Below are 22,728 nucleotides of genomic sequence, written 5' to 3'. Positions count from 1 at the left end.
TATCTCGGATGGCCTTTCCTGGTTTGCCCGGCTTAGCCTCTTTTCACTATGCCCAAATTTCATGACCATGACGTCGTATCCGAGTTTCAGCATTTCTTTTCCCGTCCACCGTAGAATGCGCATACATTTATGACATTCTTCAGAGGCCTCTGTATGACCACAGATCATCAAAGGAATTACCCAGAGAAACTGGAATGTCTTCAAGCTTTGAAATTGAGACGCTGCAGATATCGGAAAGCGGAGAGGATTGCCTGTTTTTCAAAAGCAACGGTCAACAAATCTCACCGTGGCACGATATTCCCTTGTTTACAGACGACAAGTGCGAGATCTTGAACATGATTGTTGAGATCCCTCGACATAGTAGGGCGAAAATGGAGGCAAGTTGACTGTCGATCCAATGCAATAAACACCGCTAATATTCGCTAGATATCCAAGGGAGATAGGTACAACCCTATCAAGCAGGACATTTCCAACGGCCGACCAAGACAGCTTGCAGACATTGCTCCATTCCAAGGCTACCCCTGTAACTACGGTGCTCTTCCTCAGGTAAGTTTCCTCAGTTACACTCCGATTCTTTTCGCTTCAGTTTACTAACTTGAATTTAGACTTGGGAAGATCCAAATTTCATCGATACCCACACAAGACTTGGAGGAGATGACGACCCGCTCGATGTTTGTGAGATTGGTAGCGCACTTGGCGCGTGTGGTCAGGTGAAGAAGATCAAACCTCTGGGCGCTTTTGCTCTGTTGGATGAAGGACAAACAGACTGGAAAATTGTTGCTGTCGACATTGGCGACCCTCTTGCCAATGAGCTTTCGGATATATCTGATGTGGAAAGGTACCTGCCAGGTTTTCTGGATTCCCTGAAAGGCTGGTATTGTCGGTATAAAGTGCCAGAGGGAAAGGGCGAGAACAGGCTCGGACTGGACGGGGAACTGATGAGCCGCCAGTAAGTGATATGCGCCCATTGATTGCGATGGCATTAATGAAAGACAGATTTGCATTGGATCTCATAAGCAATTGTCATACTGCTTGGCAGCCTCGGAATGGTTACCCAGATGCGTAGCTCTCGTGTTGGAAAGGTGGTCCCGTTCTGAATAGATATCTGTCCTCCATATTCGGTGTGGGAGACTCCTCTCGAGGAAGCATAATTTGGTAACTCACCCATCCTTCATTTTGGGCTTTGTCTTACTTCTCCGTCGCATTGGACTTGCCAATTCTTACACATAATAATGGAAACATCTCTGAGGTAGAAAGATTCAGCATCGAATGAAAACTCGTTTGCAAAATGGAGGCTCGATTTCTGACCTTACGGAATAAGATTGATATTGACCATGATTGACATGTGGTGGATGATAGCAAATGGCAGCCTTTATCCATGGTCTAGATGCACTACACTGGTGGATTTACCAGCTGCTGCGGAGATGGATACAAGGACAGGCGGAATATAAAGAAATGCTGTCATGTATATTCTGTATAGTGGGTATAGGACTTCAGTCTACAGCCACGATTGCCCGAGCGCAGAGCATCGCCACTACGTGAGAGCACTCTGGTTTTAAAACAAGAGAATCTGAACCCTTCGCTTGGCTAGCAGGCGCGAAGTTTTTGACGCGGCCTTCCAATGTTTTCCCCTTCATTCAGGAGTTGTGGCTTTGATAACGTCGCTAATACTGCGAGCAGTGTGGTCTATATTGAATTTGTTGAGCCCCCTAAAGGCAAGAAGTGTCAGCTCAGCGCTTGTTCCCAGAGTTTGCTCATTCAACATACGCGATGGATATTCTCCCAGTATCTTGGAGGTAAACATGATGCTCGTCTCGGAGGAGAGTGACTTGTTCCACAGAAAGTCCAACGTATCTAAAGAAAGTTAACAAGATAAATCTGGTTGGCACCAATAAGGGTAAGTCTTACGAGAACATCCCGTTCTGATCGGTAATGTGCTGCCAGTCTCCCGGTGTTTCCAACTCCTCCAACCTCTCCCTGAGCGCAACTCGGCGCTGCTTGAGTTGCTTTGCCATCTCACGCACTTCTACACGCCACTGGCGCTCCAAAGTCTGATCTGATAGAACAGTTTCGATTATTTTGGAGCCAAAATCAGGGGGCGCTCCAGACTCTGCACGCGCTAGTAGGCTCAATTGCTTCTCTATTCTCTTTCCGACTTCCTCGCTCGGAGCAAGAATGGAGAGAATTCCAACGCGCTCGCTGTAAAGGCCAAAGGATTTTCCGTAAGTTGAGACAAAGATGAGCGGGATTTCGCGGTCGGCGAATAAACGAACACCTTCAAGATCCGTGTCAATATCTCCAGAGGCAAAGCCGGGATATGCAGCATCGAAGAATGCCAGATGACCACGCTGGGAGAAGATTGAGGCCAGCGCTCGCCACTGATCTGGCGATGGATCACATCCTGTTGGGTTCTGGGCTCCAGACTGGAGAAGAACAACGGATTGAGCTGGCAATAACTTGATAGCCTCTGAAAATCTCTCAAAATCGAAGCTGTTTGTCTTGCTGCTGAAATAAGGCAGAAGGCTAGGCTTGATTCCCGCGTATTCAAATAGAGGGGCATGATTTACTTCGATTTAGTTAGCATTGATTTCGTGTGTGATAAAGCGACTCCATACACCAGGTCTCACTCGGAAGGAAAATCTCGGAATTCCCAGTCTCCTTCCATGGCTCATAATGATTTTTCAACATGACTGCGCCCACATGGCATCCGCCACTTGCGCCAAGTGTCTGTGTGGAGATAACCCTAGTTCATAAATCAGCTTTAGAATCATTTTTGGAATTGCATCATTTATATTTTACCTTTTCTCCCGCAAAAGACGATGATCAGACCCAAAGAGTAACTTGGCGCTCAAGTTCCTGTAAGTCAGGGATCCTAGAGAAGAAGGGCGATACTCATGATGCCAATCAGGATCATTCAATATCCTCGTCTTCGCCTGTGGTGCGAAGTTAATTATTGAAGATGTTCCGGCATGGACTAAACTTTGAGAAGTCATACCTCTTTCACACTTGGTAGCACATAGGCTTTTCCTTCGTTCGTTTTGTAGACACCGACCAGGAGATCAGTTCTGCGCGGATCGGTATCGGCTCGGAACTGCGTTAGAAGAGCCTCGAGGTTCTCTGAAAGATAGGTTCTTAATGCTGGTTTGCCAATTATCAAATGTATCATTTACCTGTTCGGCCCGCTGGCACATTTTGAAAAGGATTTGCTGCTATGCTACCCATTTTGTTACTGAACCTGATTCTTGGAAGTCGATTCAAGAAAATAGGATTACCATCTTGAGCTTTATACTTTGGTTCTGCGGGGAAATCGATAGCTTGAAGTAATACGTATCTAGGAGCACGCCATTGGCAACTCGCGTTAGTAGCGGCTGTTACGCCATTATGTCGCAATATGAGAAACATAGCAAGTACTCTGCAGTGTCCCTTCTCCAGATCATGATCAATGGTAAATAAATTTAAGCATAACGTTCAGGTCACTAATACTGGGATAATGGGTGAAGTTCTAGCTGATGAATAATCATTCCACCAATTCATTGGGAAGAACGAGTATCATCCTTCAAGCTTAGCCGCGTGGCCCATCTGCAATGGACTACTTCTAGTCAAGTCCAATTTTCCGATCCACAGCTGATTTAGCTAGTCTCGCGCTTTAGATGGCTACTGAGTCATGAGCAAGTGGACCAGGCCACTTGCATAAGGTACACTTACCTAGCTTATGAAAAGAAGTGATGATTATATAACACTAAGATTCGGTCTCATATTGTGTATATTGACATATAAAAGGAAAGTAATCATTTGATCCGATTCCTCTCAATCCTTTCTTTCACACCATCAGTATCAACTCGCTTACCAAGAAAAGGGATATAATGAAAATTGTAAGGCTGACAAAAGCACCCGACTTAGGAGCTGCTGAAGATGTAGCGGTGCCTTGGGATGCTTCTGTTGACTGAGGACTGCCACTTTGTTGAGAGGAAGTACTGCTTTGCGAGACAGTAGAGCCGGTGAGGTGAAATCCAGTGGCTGTCGGCGTGTACGAGAGCTCAGTGGTGACTGTCATGGTATTTTGTTGGCCTGGTCCTTCTGGCCGAGCCGTCGCCGTCTGCTGGACAGTCACCCCACCAGAAAGATGCCATATTTGGTCGCCAGAAGATCCCTGAGCGTCAATTTCCACAACATTAGATTCGTCGGTTTCAAAAATGGTCGGAGCAATAGCGATCTCTTTGCGGTCTAGATTGTACACAACATATGCTGAGCGAAGGAAGGAGTCGCCTAGCACTATCATGCCACCTTCCTGAGCTGCTTCAAGCCCAAACCAGCATAATGTGTTTCCATTTGAAAGGGTTATGGGCGCGCCATCTATGTCCACCATGGGAGGGCAAAGCTCGGAGAAGAGCACTGAGATCATAGGCCCACTGGAACCATCAAACCCAAAGTTGAGGGTACCTTTATACGACTTCATGACCTCGCACTCAACATAAGCCATTTCTTCATAGTAAAGTACGTTAGCAAAGTCAGCGACTTGATCATATATATCCTGTGGGACAATAGAGATCGATGACCCCGAATCAAGTACTGCGGGCTCCGCGAAGTCCTTTCCAGTCAGGCTCGTCGTGCCTTCGGTAGGATCTGTAATTGAAAGCGATGTCCATGGGACGGTCATAGACGTAATCTTGCCACTTTTTGCGTCATCTTGGATGGCGATTGGGGTTAGATTACCCTTGAATTTGGCCGTGTCATAACCACCAAACAAAATATTACCCGTTCCACTTTCTGAAATAAGATTGCAAAGTCAGCTGGCGTTAACTTTTGTTCTTTTCCGACTTACCAAGATCATTGAGCCAGAGGCTGTAGGAGCGCGAGTTGATCAGATCTTGATCCACCATCGAGTCCATGATATTCTTGTAGGACTTCCCACCCGCATACGCGATCGACTCCCCTGCATCAAAGCCAATGCCCATAATGCCTATCGAGCCTCCACTTGTTTCTCTAGCAACAGCAAATTCTAAGTCTTTGATTGTAATTGAACTGAACCGGAAACTGTCTGACATATAATCCCCGAAGACTTGCGAATTATCTCCATACATTATTTGGAACCCATCCTTATCGATCAAGCTAGCGGTGCTGGATTGCGATTCGTCATCTTCATCAAGCTGGGAGTTAACGGGAATGCTTCAAACACGGAAATGTGGTGGTCTTGCTAACTTACAATGTTTTCCATAGCACTGTTCTGAGCCACACGAGTCTGGTCCGAATACCCAGACATCACTGCTTCCAGTGTCGATTTGAAGCTGGACTGGCTGTGGAGGGGTTCCAACAGTAGCATTCAACCAGAAGAGGTTTCTCCAATGGAAGTAGGCTAATGGCACTTCTGCGACACTTCGTTTCACAAGAGAGGGTCGGGCATTTCTGTGCAGCTGCAGCGAGACATATCTGGGCCCTGCTGTTGCTGACGCGAGTAGAAGAAGGTTGAAAAAGAGAAGTGCTTTGATTGAGCCCTTCCAAGTGAAAAATTTGGGTCTAGTCTGATTCCACAAAGCCATGATCTTTGAATGCTGTAACGAATCCCGTTCTCGTAGAGATGAAGAAAGAAAAAGTATATACCCCGTAATGTGATGGCGCGGGAGGCTTAACTTATTGTCCAGGGTCTTGCGCTCCAAGTGCCGAACAAACAATTGACATGCAATACGAGAGCTCAGGCAAACGGTCGATCTTGGCATTTCGGTATTCAATGCCATAAGAAGCTTTCCTCCGCTGATTAGTGGCTTCCTTGGCTTGGCAGCGCTGTCAGGGTCTACGAGGATGCAGCTACATAGGAAATGATTTGCACCAGTTGGACTTTGTATGTAGGAGCTCGCCAATGAGATGATCGTTATGAGCAAGGCTGACCAAAGCAATGAGGCTAGTTACTTAATGCGCCTCAATGCTACATCGCTAATTGAACGGATCCACAATCGCGGTCCGTGGGAGACGAATACGAGCTCGCGGATAACTAATCCTCTTATGGCATTCAATGTAGCCAGAAATTCTATCTTAAGAATGATCAGCGATGTCCCTCACTGCTTAGTGGAATGGCAAAGAGACGATACGTTAGAGAAGTACATTGTAACTTATAGAGAGCCTGACTGGCTGCTCCCAGCCAATTGCGTCGAGTCAAGCTCTTGAACATCGGTATGAAGTTTGAGATCTCTTGAGGGCATTATTGCCCATCAGCATCATAAGCAACATAGGTCTCATTTGCGATAATCTTCGGTCTCCATACGCTCTTTTTCAAGATGATCTGACTCTTCTTTCCTCTGACGCTCGAGCTCTTCTAACCTTGGAACTTTGATACTTGTCTGGATTTCCAATATTGAACGTGAACAACTCAATACGCACAGAAACAGGGTCTAATATATATCTATCCTATCATATCTATGGAGACGCTCTCGCCCAACGGGTGTTAGGCCAGGTCGCGAGTCCTTGTCCTAACTCCTCATACTTCCCGAAAAACACTTCGCTGGCAGTCTTCTAGTAGTTTGCAGTTGTCTGGCGTATCACAAAGGTTGTTCAGGTAGTTGAATTTAGGCATGATAAACCGATATACTCTGTGGAACCGTTATGTTTTCACCGAGAAAGGGCTTCCATGAGACCCGCTTTGACCGGCTTTTCGTGGGCCTGTCCGTGGGTCGGCGAAGTTTGTTCGGAACCGCACCAGCCCTCGAGTCCAGGCATATAATAATCATCTTCGGAGAACGTTTATCAGGGTTAAAGTTTTATCAAATGGGGTTGTGGTTTAGTGGTATAATGTTCGCTTTGCATGCGAAAGGTCCGGCGTTCGATTCGCCGCTGCTCCATATGTTTTTGTTTTTTTTTTTTTTTTTTTTGGCCGAGGGCCTCTCCCCCGGAACATCTCCCTGTGAAACGACTGCCATGTCAAAAACAGTGTAGCCACTTGCTCCTACAACAAGCCAAACTACATAATTGCAGTCGCTGTGACATTCCAGGCAAAGGTTATGAGCCCGAAACACCGATTAATGACCGCTGCAGAAAGCACCGCGGCCACCATGCTCTAATCCAGCTCTTCGTGAAAATTACTTGAATACTCACAATCAACATCAGTGCAAATATATTTTGGTTTCGTGTGGTATAGGCCAGTCGACGCGACAGTCGCATCTTAAGCCAGCCTTGTAGCGGGTCTCGCAGCAGGAGCGGCTTGTCTGTATTGGACTTTATAGAAGACTTGTGTGAGATCTTGTCGTTTCGCTTCAGTATAAGAGCCGGTCACTATGTTCATCTATTGCCTGCCCTGGTTCTCCCCGGTTCTATTCGAAAACTCGGTAGGTAACTCTCTATGCACCGCTATATCCGACCGTACATATCCTTGGGATGTTGAAAAGAAATCCAGAAGCCTGCTTAATAATATTGAGTCCACTGGTCTAGTTACGATGCTAGTTTAGTCATAGGTTTGAAGATACAAGCCTTCTCCAGCCTGAGAGAAAGCCAACTCCTTCCTCATATGTGAGACAATCCTGTCAGGAGGTTAGCATGAACCAAAAGTGCCGTTTTATTTAGCGGGTTGCATACCATTCTGTTCGACGAGAGCCAGGGTATCGCTCAACCGACTCGAGGCCACGAAACACTTTCAAAGTAGGATAACCACGAATCCCATAATCAGAGCATAGCCTTCTTTCCAGGGTGCAGTCCACCTTGGCTAGGGGAATGTTGTCGGTTTTCAGCACTGTGGCCGCTTCCTCGAATCTAGGGGCTAACTCTTTGGAATAATGACACCACGGTGCATAGAAATTAACCAAAACCAGGTCATGCTGCTCTATGAAATCGTAGAATGAATTGTGGGTCAGAGACACAACATCCGAGTGCGTGGGATTGGTAGAGGTGGGGAAAGCAGCAGCCGTGGCTCCGAGGAGACTCAGAGCAAAAAGGGTGAACGATCGCATGATTTCACAGTGAAGCTGAAATCAGGGAGTACAACAGCAGTACTATATATCAAATGAGTGAATCCTCAAAGAGAATTCAGAGATGTAAAGGAATGTGGAAGACTTACCAAGCCTCATGGGGAGAGATTGTAAATGCCAAGGAGTGCGGGATGACAGTGTGATAAGCTGGAATTAGGCAGCAGGGTCCAGGGTCCTTTTAGCCCCCAAATCCTTGGCTGTGCTACTCTAGGTAAGGCTGTGAGTTGCCCCCAATCGCATCAGCCGCAAGAACAATTTAGGTTCTACGAGACTTTCCCCGTGTTCAACTACGCCCATCCGAAAGCTCTATTTGCTCATGTGGGCAGCCAGACTGATCTAAGGGTCGTCGATGTCCGCACCTTTAAAGTAAATATAGTGGAGGCTCAACATTAATCATCATTGAAGAAAGTCTATAGGATATTGAACAATCTACAGAGTCAAAGATCCAGTCAACTGGATATCCAACACACTCTTGCCCACATAAATTGGATACTTGCCCTTCTGCAAGCCCCATACTTGTTTCTCAGTATCCCAAGCACTGAGATCACGACGCGTCAGGTCAAACGTGAAGTTCTTGTGTGCACCAGGCTGGATGAGCTGTTTTTCAAACCCACGCAGAACCTTCACGGGACCTCCAGGAATGCCAACGTAAAGCTGAGCAACCTCCGCAGCCGCCACAGATCCAGAGTTAGCGACGGTACAGGTGACAGAAGCGACAACATCCCACAGCGATGGCAAACCACCTTCGGCAACAACGCTGCCAGGAGGCGTGTAGCTGGTGCTCACACCGCGTGCAAGTGAGACTTCCAGGTCCGAGTATTTGAAAGTAGTGTAAGTAAGACCATAGCCGAATGCGTACTGAGGCGTGATTCCCTTCTTTTCGAAAGCCTTGTAATCGATGTAGACACCTTCAGTGTAATTGGCTTGAGGATACCAAAGGTCAAGGTCGCCTGAGGGAACAGTCGGGTTGAGAAGGGTACCGTAATCCGCTGCTTTCTTGGCAACGGTGTAGGGGAGACGGCCGGAAGGTGACTGCTTGCCGTACATAACTTCCACCAGGGCTCGGCCACTGTCTTGGCCGGGGAGATGGGCGTAGATGACAGCCGTGATATTGGGATTCTCGATCCACTGGTCAACAAGTCGGACTCCAGCGTTGTGGATAACAACGATAGTGTTGTTGCATTGGGCTGCAACATTCAAGACTAGCTCATCGGAGTATGGGTCGGCCAGGTATGGGCGGTCCCAACCTTCACTTGACTGCTCGTTGATGAAAACAATACAGGCTTCAGAGGCAGGGTTGACGAGCGGGTCTTGTGAAGTGAAATCCCATGCAAGGAAGGTATCATCTTGGTATGCTTGGCGCTGGAAGGCATCAAAGGGTGCATCGATGTAGGATGGCGTTGTGGAGCCGGAACCTCCACCGGAGATCATTGTTCCGTTCAGGGCAACACCGGGGCCTTTGGTTGTTGGATCAAGGCTAGATAGGAAAAGATACTCAATGGTAGTCGCTGAGATTGCAGAACCGTTGGACCAAGATAGAGTGTTGTCCAGACCGAGAGACCACCCGTCAAGAGAAAGCCCGTCTGCAGTGTTCTTTGATGCGGCCACAGCATCATAGCCGAAAAGGGAAAGAAGCTTGGGCTTGTTGAGTGGCAGGGTGTTGTCAATGTTCTTCACGAGAACATGGCCTTCCACAGCACCTTGGAAGATAGTCTTTTTGGATTTCGGGTCCCGAGCGTCTACCAGAGTGTGCGGCTCAAGAAGACTCAATGGCATTCCGTGACCTGGATCTTCCAGCTCGGCGTATTTGTACCAAGAAGCCACGATGCGGGTGGCCATATCATCGAGACGGCTCTGGGGGAGCGATCCATTGCTCACCGCCAAGGCGAGTGTGCCGTTCTCCCAGTATGTTGATGACGGCATGACCATATCCAACCCAGACAATGTGCTTGCAAGGCCAGAGTGCTGGGCACTCCAATCCGTCACAACGAAGCCCTGGAAACCCAATTCGCCCTTCAGAAGACCATTGAGTGTCTTGCTATTTTGACAACCATAGCTGTTGTTGATTCTGTTGTAGCTACACATGATAGAGCCAGCGCCAGCTTTGACCGTGTCCTGGAAGGCCCAGAGGTATTGCTCATGCATAGTCTTGTCATCGATATTGCTAGAGTAAGACTGGTTGTAGCTGTCGGCCAGCAGCAAAGCTTGGTTGCGATTTGTTTCCTGTTCATTGGTAATGAAGTGTTTGACGCATGCAATCACGTTCTCTTGTAGACCGGTGACTGTCTCGCCGGCCAAGGCACCACCCAGGTAGGGGTCATTACTGAACCCTTCCCAGTTACGACCGCCCCGGGCTATCCGACCCGAAGGGCCGACAACTGGACCCAAAGCTACATTGACACCCTTCTTCTTAAATTCGGCACCCATGTGGCTGGCACGCTGGTATGAGAGCTCACGGTTCCACGCTGCTCCAACGTGAACGCCTGAAGGATAACCGTTAACCATGTCGGTACCCCGAACACCATTCCCGGCATCCTGCAAACAGATTCCGGGGAAGCCCAGACGCGGGGCACCACCTGAGTTTCCACTACAGCCATTGGTTGTTGATGTATATCCATAGGTAAGGTTGTTCTTCTCCTCATTTGTCATTTGAGCAACGAGAGCTTTCGCTTTTGTGTAAGCGGTCTTCCAATCTCCAAGACCCTTCGTTTCAGCTGGGCATCATATTTGTTAATCCCATCATCCATTACAGAGAATTAAAATGGAAGTGGAGGCAAAAAGCTTACGCGTGGGATACACAGGCTCAGATCTGCCATAGGACCAAAATTTCTCCAGGGCAGCGGCCTTGGAAGATTCACTCTCTGCCGAGACACCCCACACCAGCAGTAACGCTGCGGCAGATACCGTGTTTAGCTTCATCCTCCTAGGTTGTCGCAATAATAGAGAGAAAGAGCGGGCAAGTAAGGGAATGAAAGTGTATTGTGTTCTGGGTCAAATGCTCTTTCAACGGGCAAGCAGTCATAGTTTATATACCCCGGGCAGTAAGCCACACGGCAATCTGAGCTTCATAATTGCAGCACGGATCGGAGGTAATGAAGTTGGCACTCGACAACGCCTTGATTGCACACAGCCGGTTCGGCCAATTTCCTTAGAAAATAGTGGGGCTTTCTTTTAGCACGGGTTAGAAAGCGGGGCCCCGCATTTTTCTGGCATTCCCACGCGAGCCATGTGAGCCATGATTGAATTAGAAAATTGCGCATGATCCCTTCCTCGAAACGTCACTTTCCTCAAGCCTTTTAAGGATTTACATTTGGATACTGACAAAATTGAATGTCGATAGAGTTGTGTTTATTGTTCCCCGCTCACTTTGGTTTTAACTTTCTGGGGTACCAAAGTTGGCTGCTGTGCGGGAAAGAACCACGTGCACACAGATGCTAAAATCCTAATCCGTCTTAGTCTAGGTTTATAAAGATGTTATGCTTCCGATGTTTAACCGGTATTCGCGGGGCAATGGCTCTATTCAGTGCCACTTTTTAGCCCATAGGGAAACATTAGCCGATGAGGGACAGCTCGGATGCCAATCACGCTTTTGCCTACGGAGCCGTGTCTCAAAGTAGAAACGGAAAAAGGGATCCCGGAAACACCGCCAAGGTTCCCAATCAGCAGACAAGATTTAAGCCTAGAAAGTCTCTTATTCGGCAGTCCGGTCTTCAGCACAACACCGATCGAGCACACGGCAAGGAACAAATCCCGAGCGCCAGGTTCCTTGTTGATACGGTAGCTTCAACTTCAATGACGACACATAGGCCTTTCCAGTAGAAACTCTCTGAAGACTCAGAGCACCGCCAAGATTCCCTACTGAGGAGCAAATTGAAATTTGGTAACGGAAGCCCGTTTTGATGATATGATCACGAGATAGGCCGCGGATAAATCATATTCCTGTGCAATTGTGATATGCTCAGTGGGTTCCTTCATGCAGAACAAGTATTTCGAGGTTACGAAATGCAGAACTAACTGCCAGGGTCTACCGAAAAGCCATTGGCGTAGCGGTGTATTGAATTGCCGACAATTGAGCGAGGCCCCACATGGACTGCCATGCTTCTGAAAGGGCACCACCTAGAATACACAACATATGGCCAAAACGGGTTTAAGAACCTTTTAGATACTCCACTAAGGCAGTTGGGATCGGTAGATTTCTCAGTCAATGGAAAGGGAAGTTTGCCCAAACGTAGGCATTACCGCGGTATTTTTGGGCAGATACGCCTTGATAGACGGCAGAAGTGTTGGGTTTCTAAAACATCTGTAAACAGCTAAATTCCAACAGCTCTATATCTAAGCAGGAGACACCGCATAGGTTCCACATCTCTGCCGCAGCTCCTATATTGATTCTGTTGGCGATATGCCTGACGTAACAAGCCGAAAGCGTGATGTTGGTGCCTGAGGCTTTGTATCAGAAGGGTGTCCCGCACTCTGTGATGATGAATCTACTGACGATGTGTCGTTCCGTCTTTGCCAACCTATTTCCTATTTCACAGTTTGGGTGTGGTCTTATAGCGTGGTGAGCCGAGACTCAACAGCGAAGTAAAGTCCCCCACATAGCTTGACTCAGCCTTCATATACTTCTTGTCTCCTAACCCAAAGGACCAGGCTAGACATATGGTTTGTTGCCTATCGTACGACGGTGCCGCTTCCAAGAGAATAAGAAGCCTCTCCCCGATAGCAGGTAATCTATCTGTTGACAGGTTCAACGCATAGAACGCCACTCGTGTCACAGCCCCTGTCTCATAATCCATCGTAATAGCGAAAGTAAATCCTTGGTGATCCAAGAATGAACGCATATCTTGAAATTCTTCCCTGGTGGGAGGTTTGCATTGAGCTAGTGCAGTATACTGTGCAGCCTGGGTCTCGGAAATTGGCCCTGGAGCAATGAAATATATGTTCATTGTTGAGCTTTCGTAATCAACGGCCACGAAGCTTACTAGCTCCAGGCCCAGGCTTCGAAATGTTGGACCATGGCACTGAACGGAGTATGGAACTCCTGGCGCATTCAGAATGTCATTGACTGGTCGTCCACGTTTCAAATTTACCCAGGTCTTAACCAGGCCTCTTTCGGGGTGGAAATCGCACCACTGTTGGGACTCTCCATTGTATAATGCACTCCAAGATGTGATCAGTCGCCCCATTTGATTATCTGGCTCGATGTAGCCAGCTTTTATGGCGATTTCGACTGTGTTCAGTCGCTGCTGGAGGAAGAATCGGTAATTCAGAGGATCGTTTTCTCGGTTGGTAGTACGCCAGATCACGATGCTGTTCTGAAAGCAGCTTTTGAAAGTATTTAGCGTTTCCAGTATGGAGGGCTCGGAATAAGAGGCACCGATAGCATCGGAGGTTCTCTTGAAATCGGTCAAGAACCGCATAGGGTCAAACTTTCTAGTGACTCCAACGGCAGTCATGGTCACAATAGGAGCGGATTATTTTGAAAGATGGAATGTTTTAAGTTAGTATTGACTTACAGTCTATGCTGGAGAGAAGTCAGCCATTTTATATCTGGGTCCCGAGTTCCGTCGCATTGCTCCAATACGGGGGTCTACTCGAAAAAATGGAAGTGACTTGAAAGGTTTGTTCAAGTGTAGCTAATGATAGTAGAAAGATGCTTCATTGGCTCCTTGACTTCGTAAAGCACGTTGGATCCCGTAACTCCATCTTGACACTATCCAATCAAAGTCTATGCCAAGTATAATCCTAAAATCGGTTGGCCAGGAAGGGTTATTCATCCTCGATCACGCATAAAATATTCAAGGTCAGCTTACGGTGGCTTGTGAACAGAGCCCACGGCTCCGATCGAAGGTTGCCTGAATTTGCCTTGATCTAGATCGGCCTAACTACATCAGAGGGATCATGTACGCTCAACCTGATTGAGAAAGGAGTACGATCGTCCAGACAATATCTCGGAATATTTTCCATTATGTGAGCGGACTCAATTACATTTTTACGTCGTCAAATGAAGCACATGATTTGGTGGCTCGTGGAAGTGGGTCTACGAGCTCAGCCTTGAGAGGGGTTCTGTACGGCGCGTACCGACGCGCCCCGTAGCCATGGAACGGACGCCTCAGGAATCGAGACTTGGGAAAGATCACACCAATTAGCAGTATGTGCTAGCTATCGTCAACTGAATCACACAATACATTGAAAAGTCAGGCGCTTTATCTGAACAAAATATGCGCCTCAAGATCCTGCCATTCTTTTGCTTAAGACGCATGGGGATGACGGCTTCCGCCAATGACAATCCCCTTCTTCCCCCTGCTACTACGTGTTCCATCATGGGGCTGAGCCCCCCTGCAACCGCCGACTAATTCTCTGTCTTCCTCCACCCTTCCGACTTCCCTCTTATTAATATTGGCACGGGTTGTCTCCGTGACTTGGCGTCTATTACACTCGTGACGAAGAGACTATCAAATACGCAGTGTGCATAGCCGACCTAAGTCCAGGCTCATTCACTGCCGCTACTCAGAGCTTCTTGTTCGAAATCATGTCAGACCCAACGAATTATACCGTGGGCTGGATTTGCGCCTTACCCGTGGAATACATTGCCGCGCAAGAACTTCTCGACGAAGAGCATGAAAAACCGAACTTTGTGTCGCCAAATGATTCCAACGACTATACCTTAGGGAAAATGGGTGAACACAACATTGTTATCGCTGTCTTACCGGATGGCGAATATGGAACGGCTTCCGCCGCCAATGTTGCAACAAATATGCTGAACAGTTTCCACAACGTCAAGATTGGCCTCATGGTCGGCATCGGTGGAGGTGTACCAAGCGAACGCCATGACATTCGCTTAGGTGATATTGTCGTTAGCGCACCTCGTGGTGGTGAAGGTGGTGTGTTTCAATACGATTTTGGCAAGTCGGTCCAGGGTCAAAGTTTTCAGCATACGCGGTTCCTGAATCAGCCACCAACTATGTTGCGCACTGCAATGACGGGAATTCGGGCCCAGTACGAGAGAAAAGGGCATCAGCTTGAGGAATCTATTCAAACTATCCTTGAAAATAACCCGAGACTACGCCGAAGGTATAAGCGGCCAGAACTAAGCACCGATCGGTTGTTTCGGCCCGAAGTTATCCATAGCCCTGGAGACTGTGCTATATGTGCGGATGATCCGTCGAAGCTAGTGCTACGACATGAGCGAGCCGAAGATGAAGACAACCCTGCTATTCACTATGGGCTAGTCGCTTCTGGTAATGGATTGTTGAGAGATGCTCTGCTTCGAGATAGACTTGCCGCGGAAAAAGACGTTCTCTGCTTCGAAATGGAAGCCGCTGGGCTGATGAATTCCTTTCCCTGCCTTGTTATCCGGGGCATCTGCGACTACTCGGATTCGCATAAGAACAAGGGATGGCAAGGGTATGCAGCGATGGTAGCTGCTGCGTACACGAAAGACCTTCTACAAAGGATCCCTCTTAACGAAGTTGAGGCGGAGAAGAGGATCAGTGTCATTTTGTCTGGTTAGTCTAGAGCAGCCTGAGACTATACGGAATTATATTGACTAAATATATTACTAGACAAGCTAGATGGCACCAACTTGCGCTTAGATCGACTGCACGATCAAAAGGAACAGCACCATTACGAAGGTCTGAACCAAGCACTCACAGATAAGCAGCATCTTTGCCATCAAGTTTTCAAAGTCGCAAACTACACTGAACAAAAGAACATCAATCCAAGACGAGCAGAAGGGACCTGCCAATGGGTTCTACAGAGCCCTCAATATATCCGTTGGTCGGAAAGCAACTGCAATGAGCTCATCTGGGTATCAGCTGATCCTGGTTGTGGAAAGTCAGTGCTAGCCAGGTCTATTATTGATTATTACTTGGAATGCCCTAGCCCGGACTCAGAAGTGACGATTTGTTACTTTTTTTTTCAAGGACAACAATGAACAGAACGATCTTGCCACTGCGCTATGTTCGATAATCCATCAGCTCTTTAACAAGAGACCCGACTTACTACAGTTCGCGATGCAACCGTGGGAGAATAATGGAGAGGCGCTTCGAAAGGACGTGAATGAATTATGGCAAATTCTGATAACGGCAACCTCAGCTATATCATGCAAAACGATCTGTGTCTTTGATGCACTTGATGAATGCCGGGACAATCACCAGGGGCAACTGATCAGGTACCTCCAGTGTTTTCACCAAGATGCACATTTATCAACACAGAATACCTATCTGAAATTCTTGGTCACCAGCCGCCCTTACGATCATATACAGCATCACTTTCAAACAATCACGGATTTATTCCCGCATATACATATCAAGGGGGAAGAAGAAAACGACAGAATCCACGATGAAATCAGTTTAGTAGTGAAAGCTCGAGTGAGGGAACTCTCACTACCTCCTGATATTCACCAACGAGTTGAGCAGCAGCTTCTTCAGATGAAACATCGTACATACCTATGGTTACACCTTGCTATCGATGAAATCCGCACGACCTTTGAGCGCAGCCTTCGGCCAGAACAAAGTTTGATTACGCTGATACCGCGTTCTGTCAACGCAGCATACGAAAAGATCCTCTCTCGAGCCCCAGCCGATCAAATGGAGACAGTCAAGAAGATTCTAGAGATCATTGTCGCGGCACGGCGTCCTCTAACAATACAAGAAATGGCTATGGCCCTGGGCATTGCCACCTGCCCAGAAGCCCGGACGACAAAACAAGCCGGCCTAGATGAATCTCATTTGGATAAGAAAATTCGGCATTTATGTGGGCTTTTTGTCTTTACTAATAACTCCAAAGTATATCTCATTCACCAAACAGCCCGGGAGTTCCTTATCAAAAGACAAGATTTGTCATACTGGAGCAGTCTAAATGATTCGGAACGTCAAATGGGTCGGATCTGCTTACGATACCTTTTAATGGAGGATCTGGAAGAAGAAGAGGATCTGGAAGAAGAACAGGATTCCTCGTCTCATATTCAGTGCTTCTTAGCATACTCAGCAATTCACTGGGCTGACCATATCCGGCAAATGGCTTTGGAGTCAGACGAAGAAGTGTCCAATTTACTACATTGTGTATATGGAATGAGTGAAGAACGCTTCTTACTATGGTTTCCACTTTTTTGGAAGAGAGTAAGCCCATATAAGGAAGATCCTGGAATGCAACCGCTACACCTAGCAGCATTCAATGGCCATGTGGAGGAGATTCGCTTTCTGCTTTCACTCGGAGAAACGGACATCAATACCACAGATGATTCATCGACGTCTCCGTTAAGCTGGGCATCGCTCAATGGATATAGGAACGCCACGCATATATTATTAGAGAATGGAGCTGACATCAACGCCCGGGGTGGATTTTATGAAAATGCACTCCAGGCTGCTTGTTCTCGTGGACATGGTGGGATTGCGCAGATTTTGCTAGAGAACGGAGCCGATGTCAACGCGCAGGGTGGTAGATACCATGGAAATGCGCTCCAGATTGCTTGTCTTCGAGGACACGATAGTCTCGCACCGATGCTGCTAGAAAATGGAGCCGATGTCAACGCCTGGGGTGGAGAATATGGTCATGCGCTCCAGGCCGCTTGTCTTCGAGGGAATGATAATATCGCGCGGGTACTTCTAGAAAATGGAGCCGATGTCAACGCCTGGGGTGGACATTATGGAAATGCACTCCAGGCTGCTTGTTCTAATGGACACGATGAGATCGTGCAGATGCTTCTAGAAAAGGGCGCCAAAGTCAACGCCTGGGGTGGACAATATGGTAATGCGCTCCAGGCCGCTTGTCTTCGAGGGCATGATAATATCGCGCGGGTACTTCTAGAAAATGGAGCCGATGTCAACGCCTGGGGTGGATATTATGGAAATGCACTCCAGGCTGCTTGTTCTCAAGGACACGATGAGATCGTGCAGATGCTTCGAGAAAAGGGCGCCAAAGTCAACGCCTGGGGTGGACAATATGGTAATGCGCTCCAGGCCGCTTGTCTTCGAGGGCATGATAATATCGCGCGGGTACTGCTAGATAATGGAGCTGACGTCAACGCCCAGGGTGGAGAATATGGAAATGCACTCCAGGCTGCTTGCCGTGAAGGACACGATACGCTCGTGCATATGCTTCTGGGGAATGGAGCCGATGTCAACGCCCGGGATGGACATTATAGAAATGCGCTCCAGGCCGCTTGTCTTCAAGGGCATGATAATATCGCGCGGGTACTGCTAGAAAATGGAGCTGACGTCAACGCCCAGGGTTTAGAAGATGGAGATGCACTCCAGGCCGCTTGTCTTCGAGGGCATGATAATATCGCGCGGGTACTTCTAGAATATGGAGCCGATGTCAACGCCCAGGGTGGATATTATGGAAATGCACTGCAGGCTGCTTGTTCTAAAGGACTCGATGAGATCGTGCAGATGCTTCTAGAAAAGGGCGCCAAAGTCAACGCCAAGGGTGGAATACACGGAACTGCTCTCGAGGCTGCTCGTTACTTCCATCGCGACAAGATCGCGCAAATGCTGCTAGAGAACGGTACCGAATTACTGGACATCGTGCCTCCTCCTCCCAAAAGGCTATAAAATAAAAAGCTCATGAGCCTCGGAAAAACGCAGCCTAGAATGCTTTTGTTCCTGGTTTCCCTATCTCTTAATCCCATCGCAACCTTAGCCATTATGCTCCTGTTTTAACTATTGGCATCCATCCCCAGAAACAGAGGATGTACCCAGTTCACTAAAAGCATGTCCAAAGGTCTTCGTTGCAAAGTATTTCAATAAACAAAATCTACCTCGCAAACTCAAAAGCCCAAGCCGTACTAGTATCAGTCTGATAAATGGGGAAAGTCAACGTATTCCCCGAATAAGTATGCGAAACAATCCCCCGATCACTATACGAATCAACCTCTTCCCAGACATCGGTGCCAGCAAATCCCCAAGTCTGAATATCAATCGTGCCCGACTTCGGAAGTCCAACTGCACTCATGTTATCAACCGTAATCTGCCAAGTACCTTCGGTAACTCGGACACCGCAGAGAATGCGGACTTTGTCCTTATCTATGGTCGCGTATACGTCCATTAACCGGTCGCCTGTGCCAGTGGTACTCGCCCGTTCACCGGTCATGTTGAGGTTGTAGTATTTGTAAACCTGGTATTCTGGAGCGGAAACGTAGTCCGTCTCGGTGCAGACGGTTGGATCGACGACTTTTGTTAGGAGGTTGGCGAATAGGTCATGTAGGACGCAGAGACTCTGCCAGTTTCCTCGGAGTCCAAGTGTGTCGTAGCGCTCCAGTCGTGAGATCCACCATGCTGCGCCAGCGGGAATCTGCTCTGCGAAGTTGGCGTACTCGTTGATATTAACTTGTCTTGAGGGCAATTTGTATGTTTTAAGCATGGCTGTCAATGTTACATTGGTGTTTTGGAGGTCATCATAATAATCGGTGGATACTCCTTCCAGGTGATATGCGTATTGATCCGGAATTGTTTTGTTGCCGGCGACTTGAGATAGCCAGTTCGTCCACCAGCTGTTGTCAGTTTGAGGCGAGCCAGCCAGTGTAGGTCCCGAGATTTGGACCTTGTTGAAGTCCGCATCCTCTCTGTAGAAAATCATTAGTCACATGTCATATATTCGTGAACTTGGGAAGAGATGATACTTGCCTGAGAAGTTTGTGCGTCCGAATATACAAATCAAGCCACTGTTGCTGACTCCGAACCCAGAAAGCCGTCAAATCAGGCTCATTCCAGATATCCCACACCAACCCCTCAAGCGCATTATTAGCCTTGAGATCGGCCATCAATGTGCGTATAAACAGATCATAATTTGTCCAATCGCCGTTGTCACCCGGCCAGACAGTCGACGAGTTGGCATGGTCCGTTCCCCATATATCATGGGGCAAGATAATAAAGTCCGCGCCATACTTGCGACTGGTATCATAGTTCGAAAGAGTCGAAGCAAGACGACCTTTGTATTCCTTCAAACCCCAGATCCAACCCCGATTTGGAGCTTCTAGCTGCGCGCCTCCAGCTCGACCATACCGGAATCCCATATCCGTGTACCAATGGTCTGGGATAAAGTCCGCCGTGTCAGGGATTCCGTAAATGAATCCGGAGGCCAAGTGCTTGGGAGGTCCTTTTGTCACGGCAAGATTGACAGTGGCAGTGATATTATCTGCCGCTGCCAGCGATGTGGCCAGGAGAGCTGTCAAAATCCCAGAGCGAATCATCTTGAAGGTTGCTCGGAGGAATGGTGTGCACGAGTCGTTCCTGGAATGCGACGCGTCTGGCCTTTTATCTTTGTCTCGCCGGAACCCCGTTTCCTCTTTCCTCTTGTTCACGGAGTGTAAATTCCATCGTCCGCTCTCCACGGGATTTAAATGTGCATTGTGGAGCTCCGTGACAGATCGTATGTTTATTTGTGACGAAATTGGGCGCAGGGGTATTCTGCAGCTACCTGCAGCCCCGCATTATTGCGAAGTTTCCCCGGATTTGATCGGTTGATGGAATTTCAAATGTGGATGCTTTTTTTTCTTCCGGTGGGGAGTGTGCATACGTCTAGGCTCATTGTAGAATTATTCCGGTGGACCAAATGTGTGTTTACTAAGATGGTCATGGTGGTCCTGGAAGTGAGGTTGGGTAGTAAAGCCGGATCTGCCGAGGTATTGGTGAGCAAAAAACGGAAGCTGAGCAAGAGTACCTTGCAATCGAATCGAGAAGGCGAATTTCCTTTCATTCCAGAAATGTCAACAAAGAAAGAAAGGTACCATTTAAATAAGCGAACGCTATGTTCTCTATGATCGTGACTTCTTTTCCGCGCTGTGTACAATAGTCTCGTGAACAACCTTGATCCCACCTCCGTGGCTCCCATGGCTAGCCGTATCCCAGTCTCCATCCCCAGCCGAACAAGTCGGGGGCTGTTGGCGTGACGTGGGTAGTATCATTTGTTCATCGCTGACAGTATTCCACTGCGTATCAGCCGGAAGCGATAGGGGGTGCTTAAACTTCTTCCGCTTGACATAACCGCCTCCGGTATCTCCTTCGGACAGCTGGTAGCTTTCGGATGCACCGGTTCTTGTTGTGAGGTATAGGCCTGCGCGACGGGCGAGGCGGCGGACGAGAGGGTATATCATGGGGACGTTGCCGATTACGACGGCGACGAAGGTTTCGCGACAGGCCCAGCTGCCGGCTTGTTCAGCGCCGTTTGCGCCAGCCTGGAGAGAGCCAAAATGTTAGCAGGCGTATTTGGAGCGGGTAAAGGGTTGTATTTACTGTTAAAATTAAGACACAGCGGAGGATGCCGCACATCATGACGAATAGACCTCCACTGAAGAGGACGAGGAGTTCGAGTTTTTCGCGCCAGTGTAGTCGGGCTTTAAATAGCATCTGAGGTGATGTTAGGGTTGGCCGTGAAATTGACTTCCAATCGCATGTGCTTACCGGGGCGGGGATACTGATGAGGTAGATATCTGTCACGACGTTGAGTACAACAGTCACGTAAATGTCAATTTTGGAGACAGCGGGCTGGCAGTGATCTGGAAGGTTCGCATAATGTAAGCCTATTTCCAGCGATTCAAACAGTTCATCAGTGCTTACTGCCGGGGTCTGGGTTGATCTGCCAGTTTTTGTGCATGGGATGGCACCCAAATAGAATCGAACAAAGGGTCACAATATAGGTTGACGCAATCAAGACATAGGCAACGTGGATTCGTACACGCATGTTGATCAGTCCGGCACTAATCATCAAGTTGTTAGGATTTTTCAATACCTAGTACCAGTCTATTGGGTCTACTCACGTCAATCGCGAGTAAAAAATAGCCATGCATGTCTTTAACAGCCATAACAGCAACGTATATAGCGACCAACCGGTCACCTGGACCTTGGAGCCTCCCACCCGCAAATGATATTCATGCGAGTCAGGAGATAGGGTGGCTCGTTCTTCGTCTGTCATAGAATTGTTTGCGAGACCATCAAACCACGCGCCGACCATATATGCAGCAGCGGTTTCCAGCCCGTACACAACCTATAATTCGTAGTTGTCATTAGCAAAGTCCAAATTACGTCCACGTCGAGTACTCACACATGCCACCAGCATAATATAATCATCCGCCTGGAAGTTCTTAGGGCCGACCATAATCCATCGTGCCGTGGTTCTGAGACCAATAACCACAATAGCGACACCCAGAAGAGTGAATGCCTCTGTGACGAACTCACTCATGATGAAAGGTAAAGATAGTTGGTTATTCTTTCAAGGAGCGCAAAGAAATGAACTCCGTTTCGAGGGGTTACACCCAGATAAAGAACCAAATCAACCCCGACTAGGGAGATGGACAACTCATGAAAGAAAGGAAAAGAAAACAAAAAAAAATGGCTGTAATGAGTGTACTGTTGGGTTATTTCCCCTTCACCCCTCTGCTTGTCAATGGAACCAGGCCAGACAAAGAAGCAAGTCCGCAACCCTAGTCGGTTTATGAATAAAGAAAACCCGGATAACAAGCCCGCGCCATCGAGGCGCCACTGGCAATTGTGGAATCCACAAAATCAAGTAAGATACCAGCTAGCGAGCTGGATAATTCGGAACGAATTCTGACAGTTCAGAACGCCCCAAACGGGGATGATAAACCTAACGGCTTTGACGTGTGCCGCCCGCGCCGTTCCACGGTTCGCTGTGTTTTGGCGGCACACAGGTCCGCAATGGATCCATCCCGGGCGTCGGGAATAGTTGAAGATCCAGAAGCCCCATCTTCGGGGATTGTTTCTGAGTCCTGGTTGGCGGGTTTACTAAGAAATCCACAGCTCTTCTGGCTAAGTGGAACTCA

The 22,728-nt window shown here is 48.0% G+C and overlaps 9 protein-coding genes across 9 annotated transcripts; 2 read left to right on the top strand and 7 right to left on the bottom strand.

Moving 5' to 3' along the window:
• Positions 1-194: 194 nt before the first annotated feature.
• On the top strand, positions 195-953 carry N7503_000275 (inorganic pyrophosphatase; the record flags this gene model as incomplete). Its single annotated transcript, XM_057059836.1, has 3 exons — positions 195-341; positions 427-546; positions 606-953. The coding sequence occupies 3 exons, from the start codon at positions 195-197 to the stop codon at positions 951-953; spliced, it is 615 nt and encodes a 204-aa protein (XP_056926759.1).
• A 680-nt stretch (positions 954-1,633) lies between these two features.
• On the bottom strand, positions 1,634-3,166 carry N7503_000274 (uncharacterized protein; the record flags this gene model as incomplete). Its single annotated transcript, XM_057059835.1, has 6 exons — positions 1,634-1,709; positions 1,768-1,854; positions 1,909-2,566; positions 2,616-2,743; positions 2,800-2,933; positions 2,996-3,166. 6 exons carry the CDS (start codon positions 3,164-3,166, stop codon positions 1,634-1,636), a joined length of 1,254 nt encoding a protein of 417 aa, XP_056926758.1.
• Positions 3,167-3,820: 654 nt separating this feature from the next.
• On the bottom strand, positions 3,821-5,260 carry N7503_000273 (uncharacterized protein; the record flags this gene model as incomplete). Its single annotated transcript, XM_057059834.1, has 3 exons — positions 3,821-4,767; positions 4,823-5,147; positions 5,204-5,260. The coding sequence occupies 3 exons, from the start codon at positions 5,258-5,260 to the stop codon at positions 3,821-3,823; spliced, it is 1,329 nt and encodes a 442-aa protein (XP_056926757.1).
• Positions 5,261-7,420: 2,160 nt separating this feature from the next.
• N7503_000272 (uncharacterized protein) lies at positions 7,421-7,931 on the bottom strand (the record flags this gene model as incomplete). The annotated part of the gene is made up of 2 exons (XM_057059833.1): positions 7,421-7,505; positions 7,561-7,931. 2 exons carry the CDS (start codon positions 7,929-7,931, stop codon positions 7,430-7,432), a joined length of 447 nt encoding a protein of 148 aa, XP_056926756.1. The 3' UTR covers positions 7,421-7,429.
• A 447-nt stretch (positions 7,932-8,378) lies between these two features.
• On the bottom strand, positions 8,379-10,868 carry N7503_000271 (beta-glucosidase; the record flags this gene model as incomplete). Its single annotated transcript, XM_057059832.1, has 2 exons — positions 8,379-10,663; positions 10,736-10,868. The coding sequence occupies 2 exons, from the start codon at positions 10,866-10,868 to the stop codon at positions 8,379-8,381; spliced, it is 2,418 nt and encodes an 805-aa protein (XP_056926755.1).
• A 1,610-nt stretch (positions 10,869-12,478) lies between these two features.
• On the bottom strand, positions 12,479-13,402 carry N7503_000270 (secondary metabolism biosynthetic enzyme; the record flags this gene model as incomplete). The annotated part of the gene is made up of 1 exon (XM_057059831.1): positions 12,479-13,402. The coding sequence occupies one exon, from the start codon at positions 13,400-13,402 to the stop codon at positions 12,479-12,481; it is 924 nt and encodes a 307-aa protein (XP_056926754.1).
• Positions 13,403-14,478: 1,076 nt separating this feature from the next.
• On the top strand, positions 14,479-18,502 carry N7503_000269 (uncharacterized protein; the record flags this gene model as incomplete). The annotated part of the gene is made up of 3 exons (XM_057059830.1): positions 14,479-15,454; positions 15,512-15,756; positions 15,956-18,502. 3 exons carry the CDS (start codon positions 14,479-14,481, stop codon positions 18,500-18,502), a joined length of 3,768 nt encoding a protein of 1,255 aa, XP_056926753.1.
• Positions 18,503-18,704: 202 nt separating this feature from the next.
• N7503_000268 (glycoside hydrolase family 39 protein) lies at positions 18,705-20,139 on the bottom strand (the record flags this gene model as incomplete). Its single annotated transcript, XM_057059829.1, has 2 exons — positions 18,705-19,512; positions 19,676-20,139. 2 exons carry the CDS (start codon positions 20,137-20,139, stop codon positions 18,705-18,707), a joined length of 1,272 nt encoding a protein of 423 aa, XP_056926752.1.
• A 564-nt stretch (positions 20,140-20,703) lies between these two features.
• N7503_000267 (uncharacterized protein) lies at positions 20,704-22,127 on the bottom strand (the record flags this gene model as incomplete). Its single annotated transcript, XM_057059828.1, has 6 exons — positions 20,704-21,123; positions 21,182-21,295; positions 21,350-21,444; positions 21,506-21,645; positions 21,706-21,932; positions 21,990-22,127. The coding sequence occupies 6 exons, from the start codon at positions 22,125-22,127 to the stop codon at positions 20,704-20,706; spliced, it is 1,134 nt and encodes a 377-aa protein (XP_056926751.1).
• Between the last annotated feature and the right edge of the window lie 601 nt (positions 22,128-22,728).

This window comes from Penicillium pulvis (assembly GCF_028828015.1).
Source record: "Penicillium pulvis strain IBT 33274 chromosome Unknown contig_10_segment0_segment0, whole genome shotgun sequence".
Taxonomy (NCBI): Eukaryota; Fungi; Ascomycota; class Eurotiomycetes; order Eurotiales; family Aspergillaceae; genus Penicillium; species Penicillium pulvis.
The sequence above is the reverse complement of the archived record's forward strand: the minus strand, read 5'-3'. Positions and strand labels throughout refer to the sequence as shown.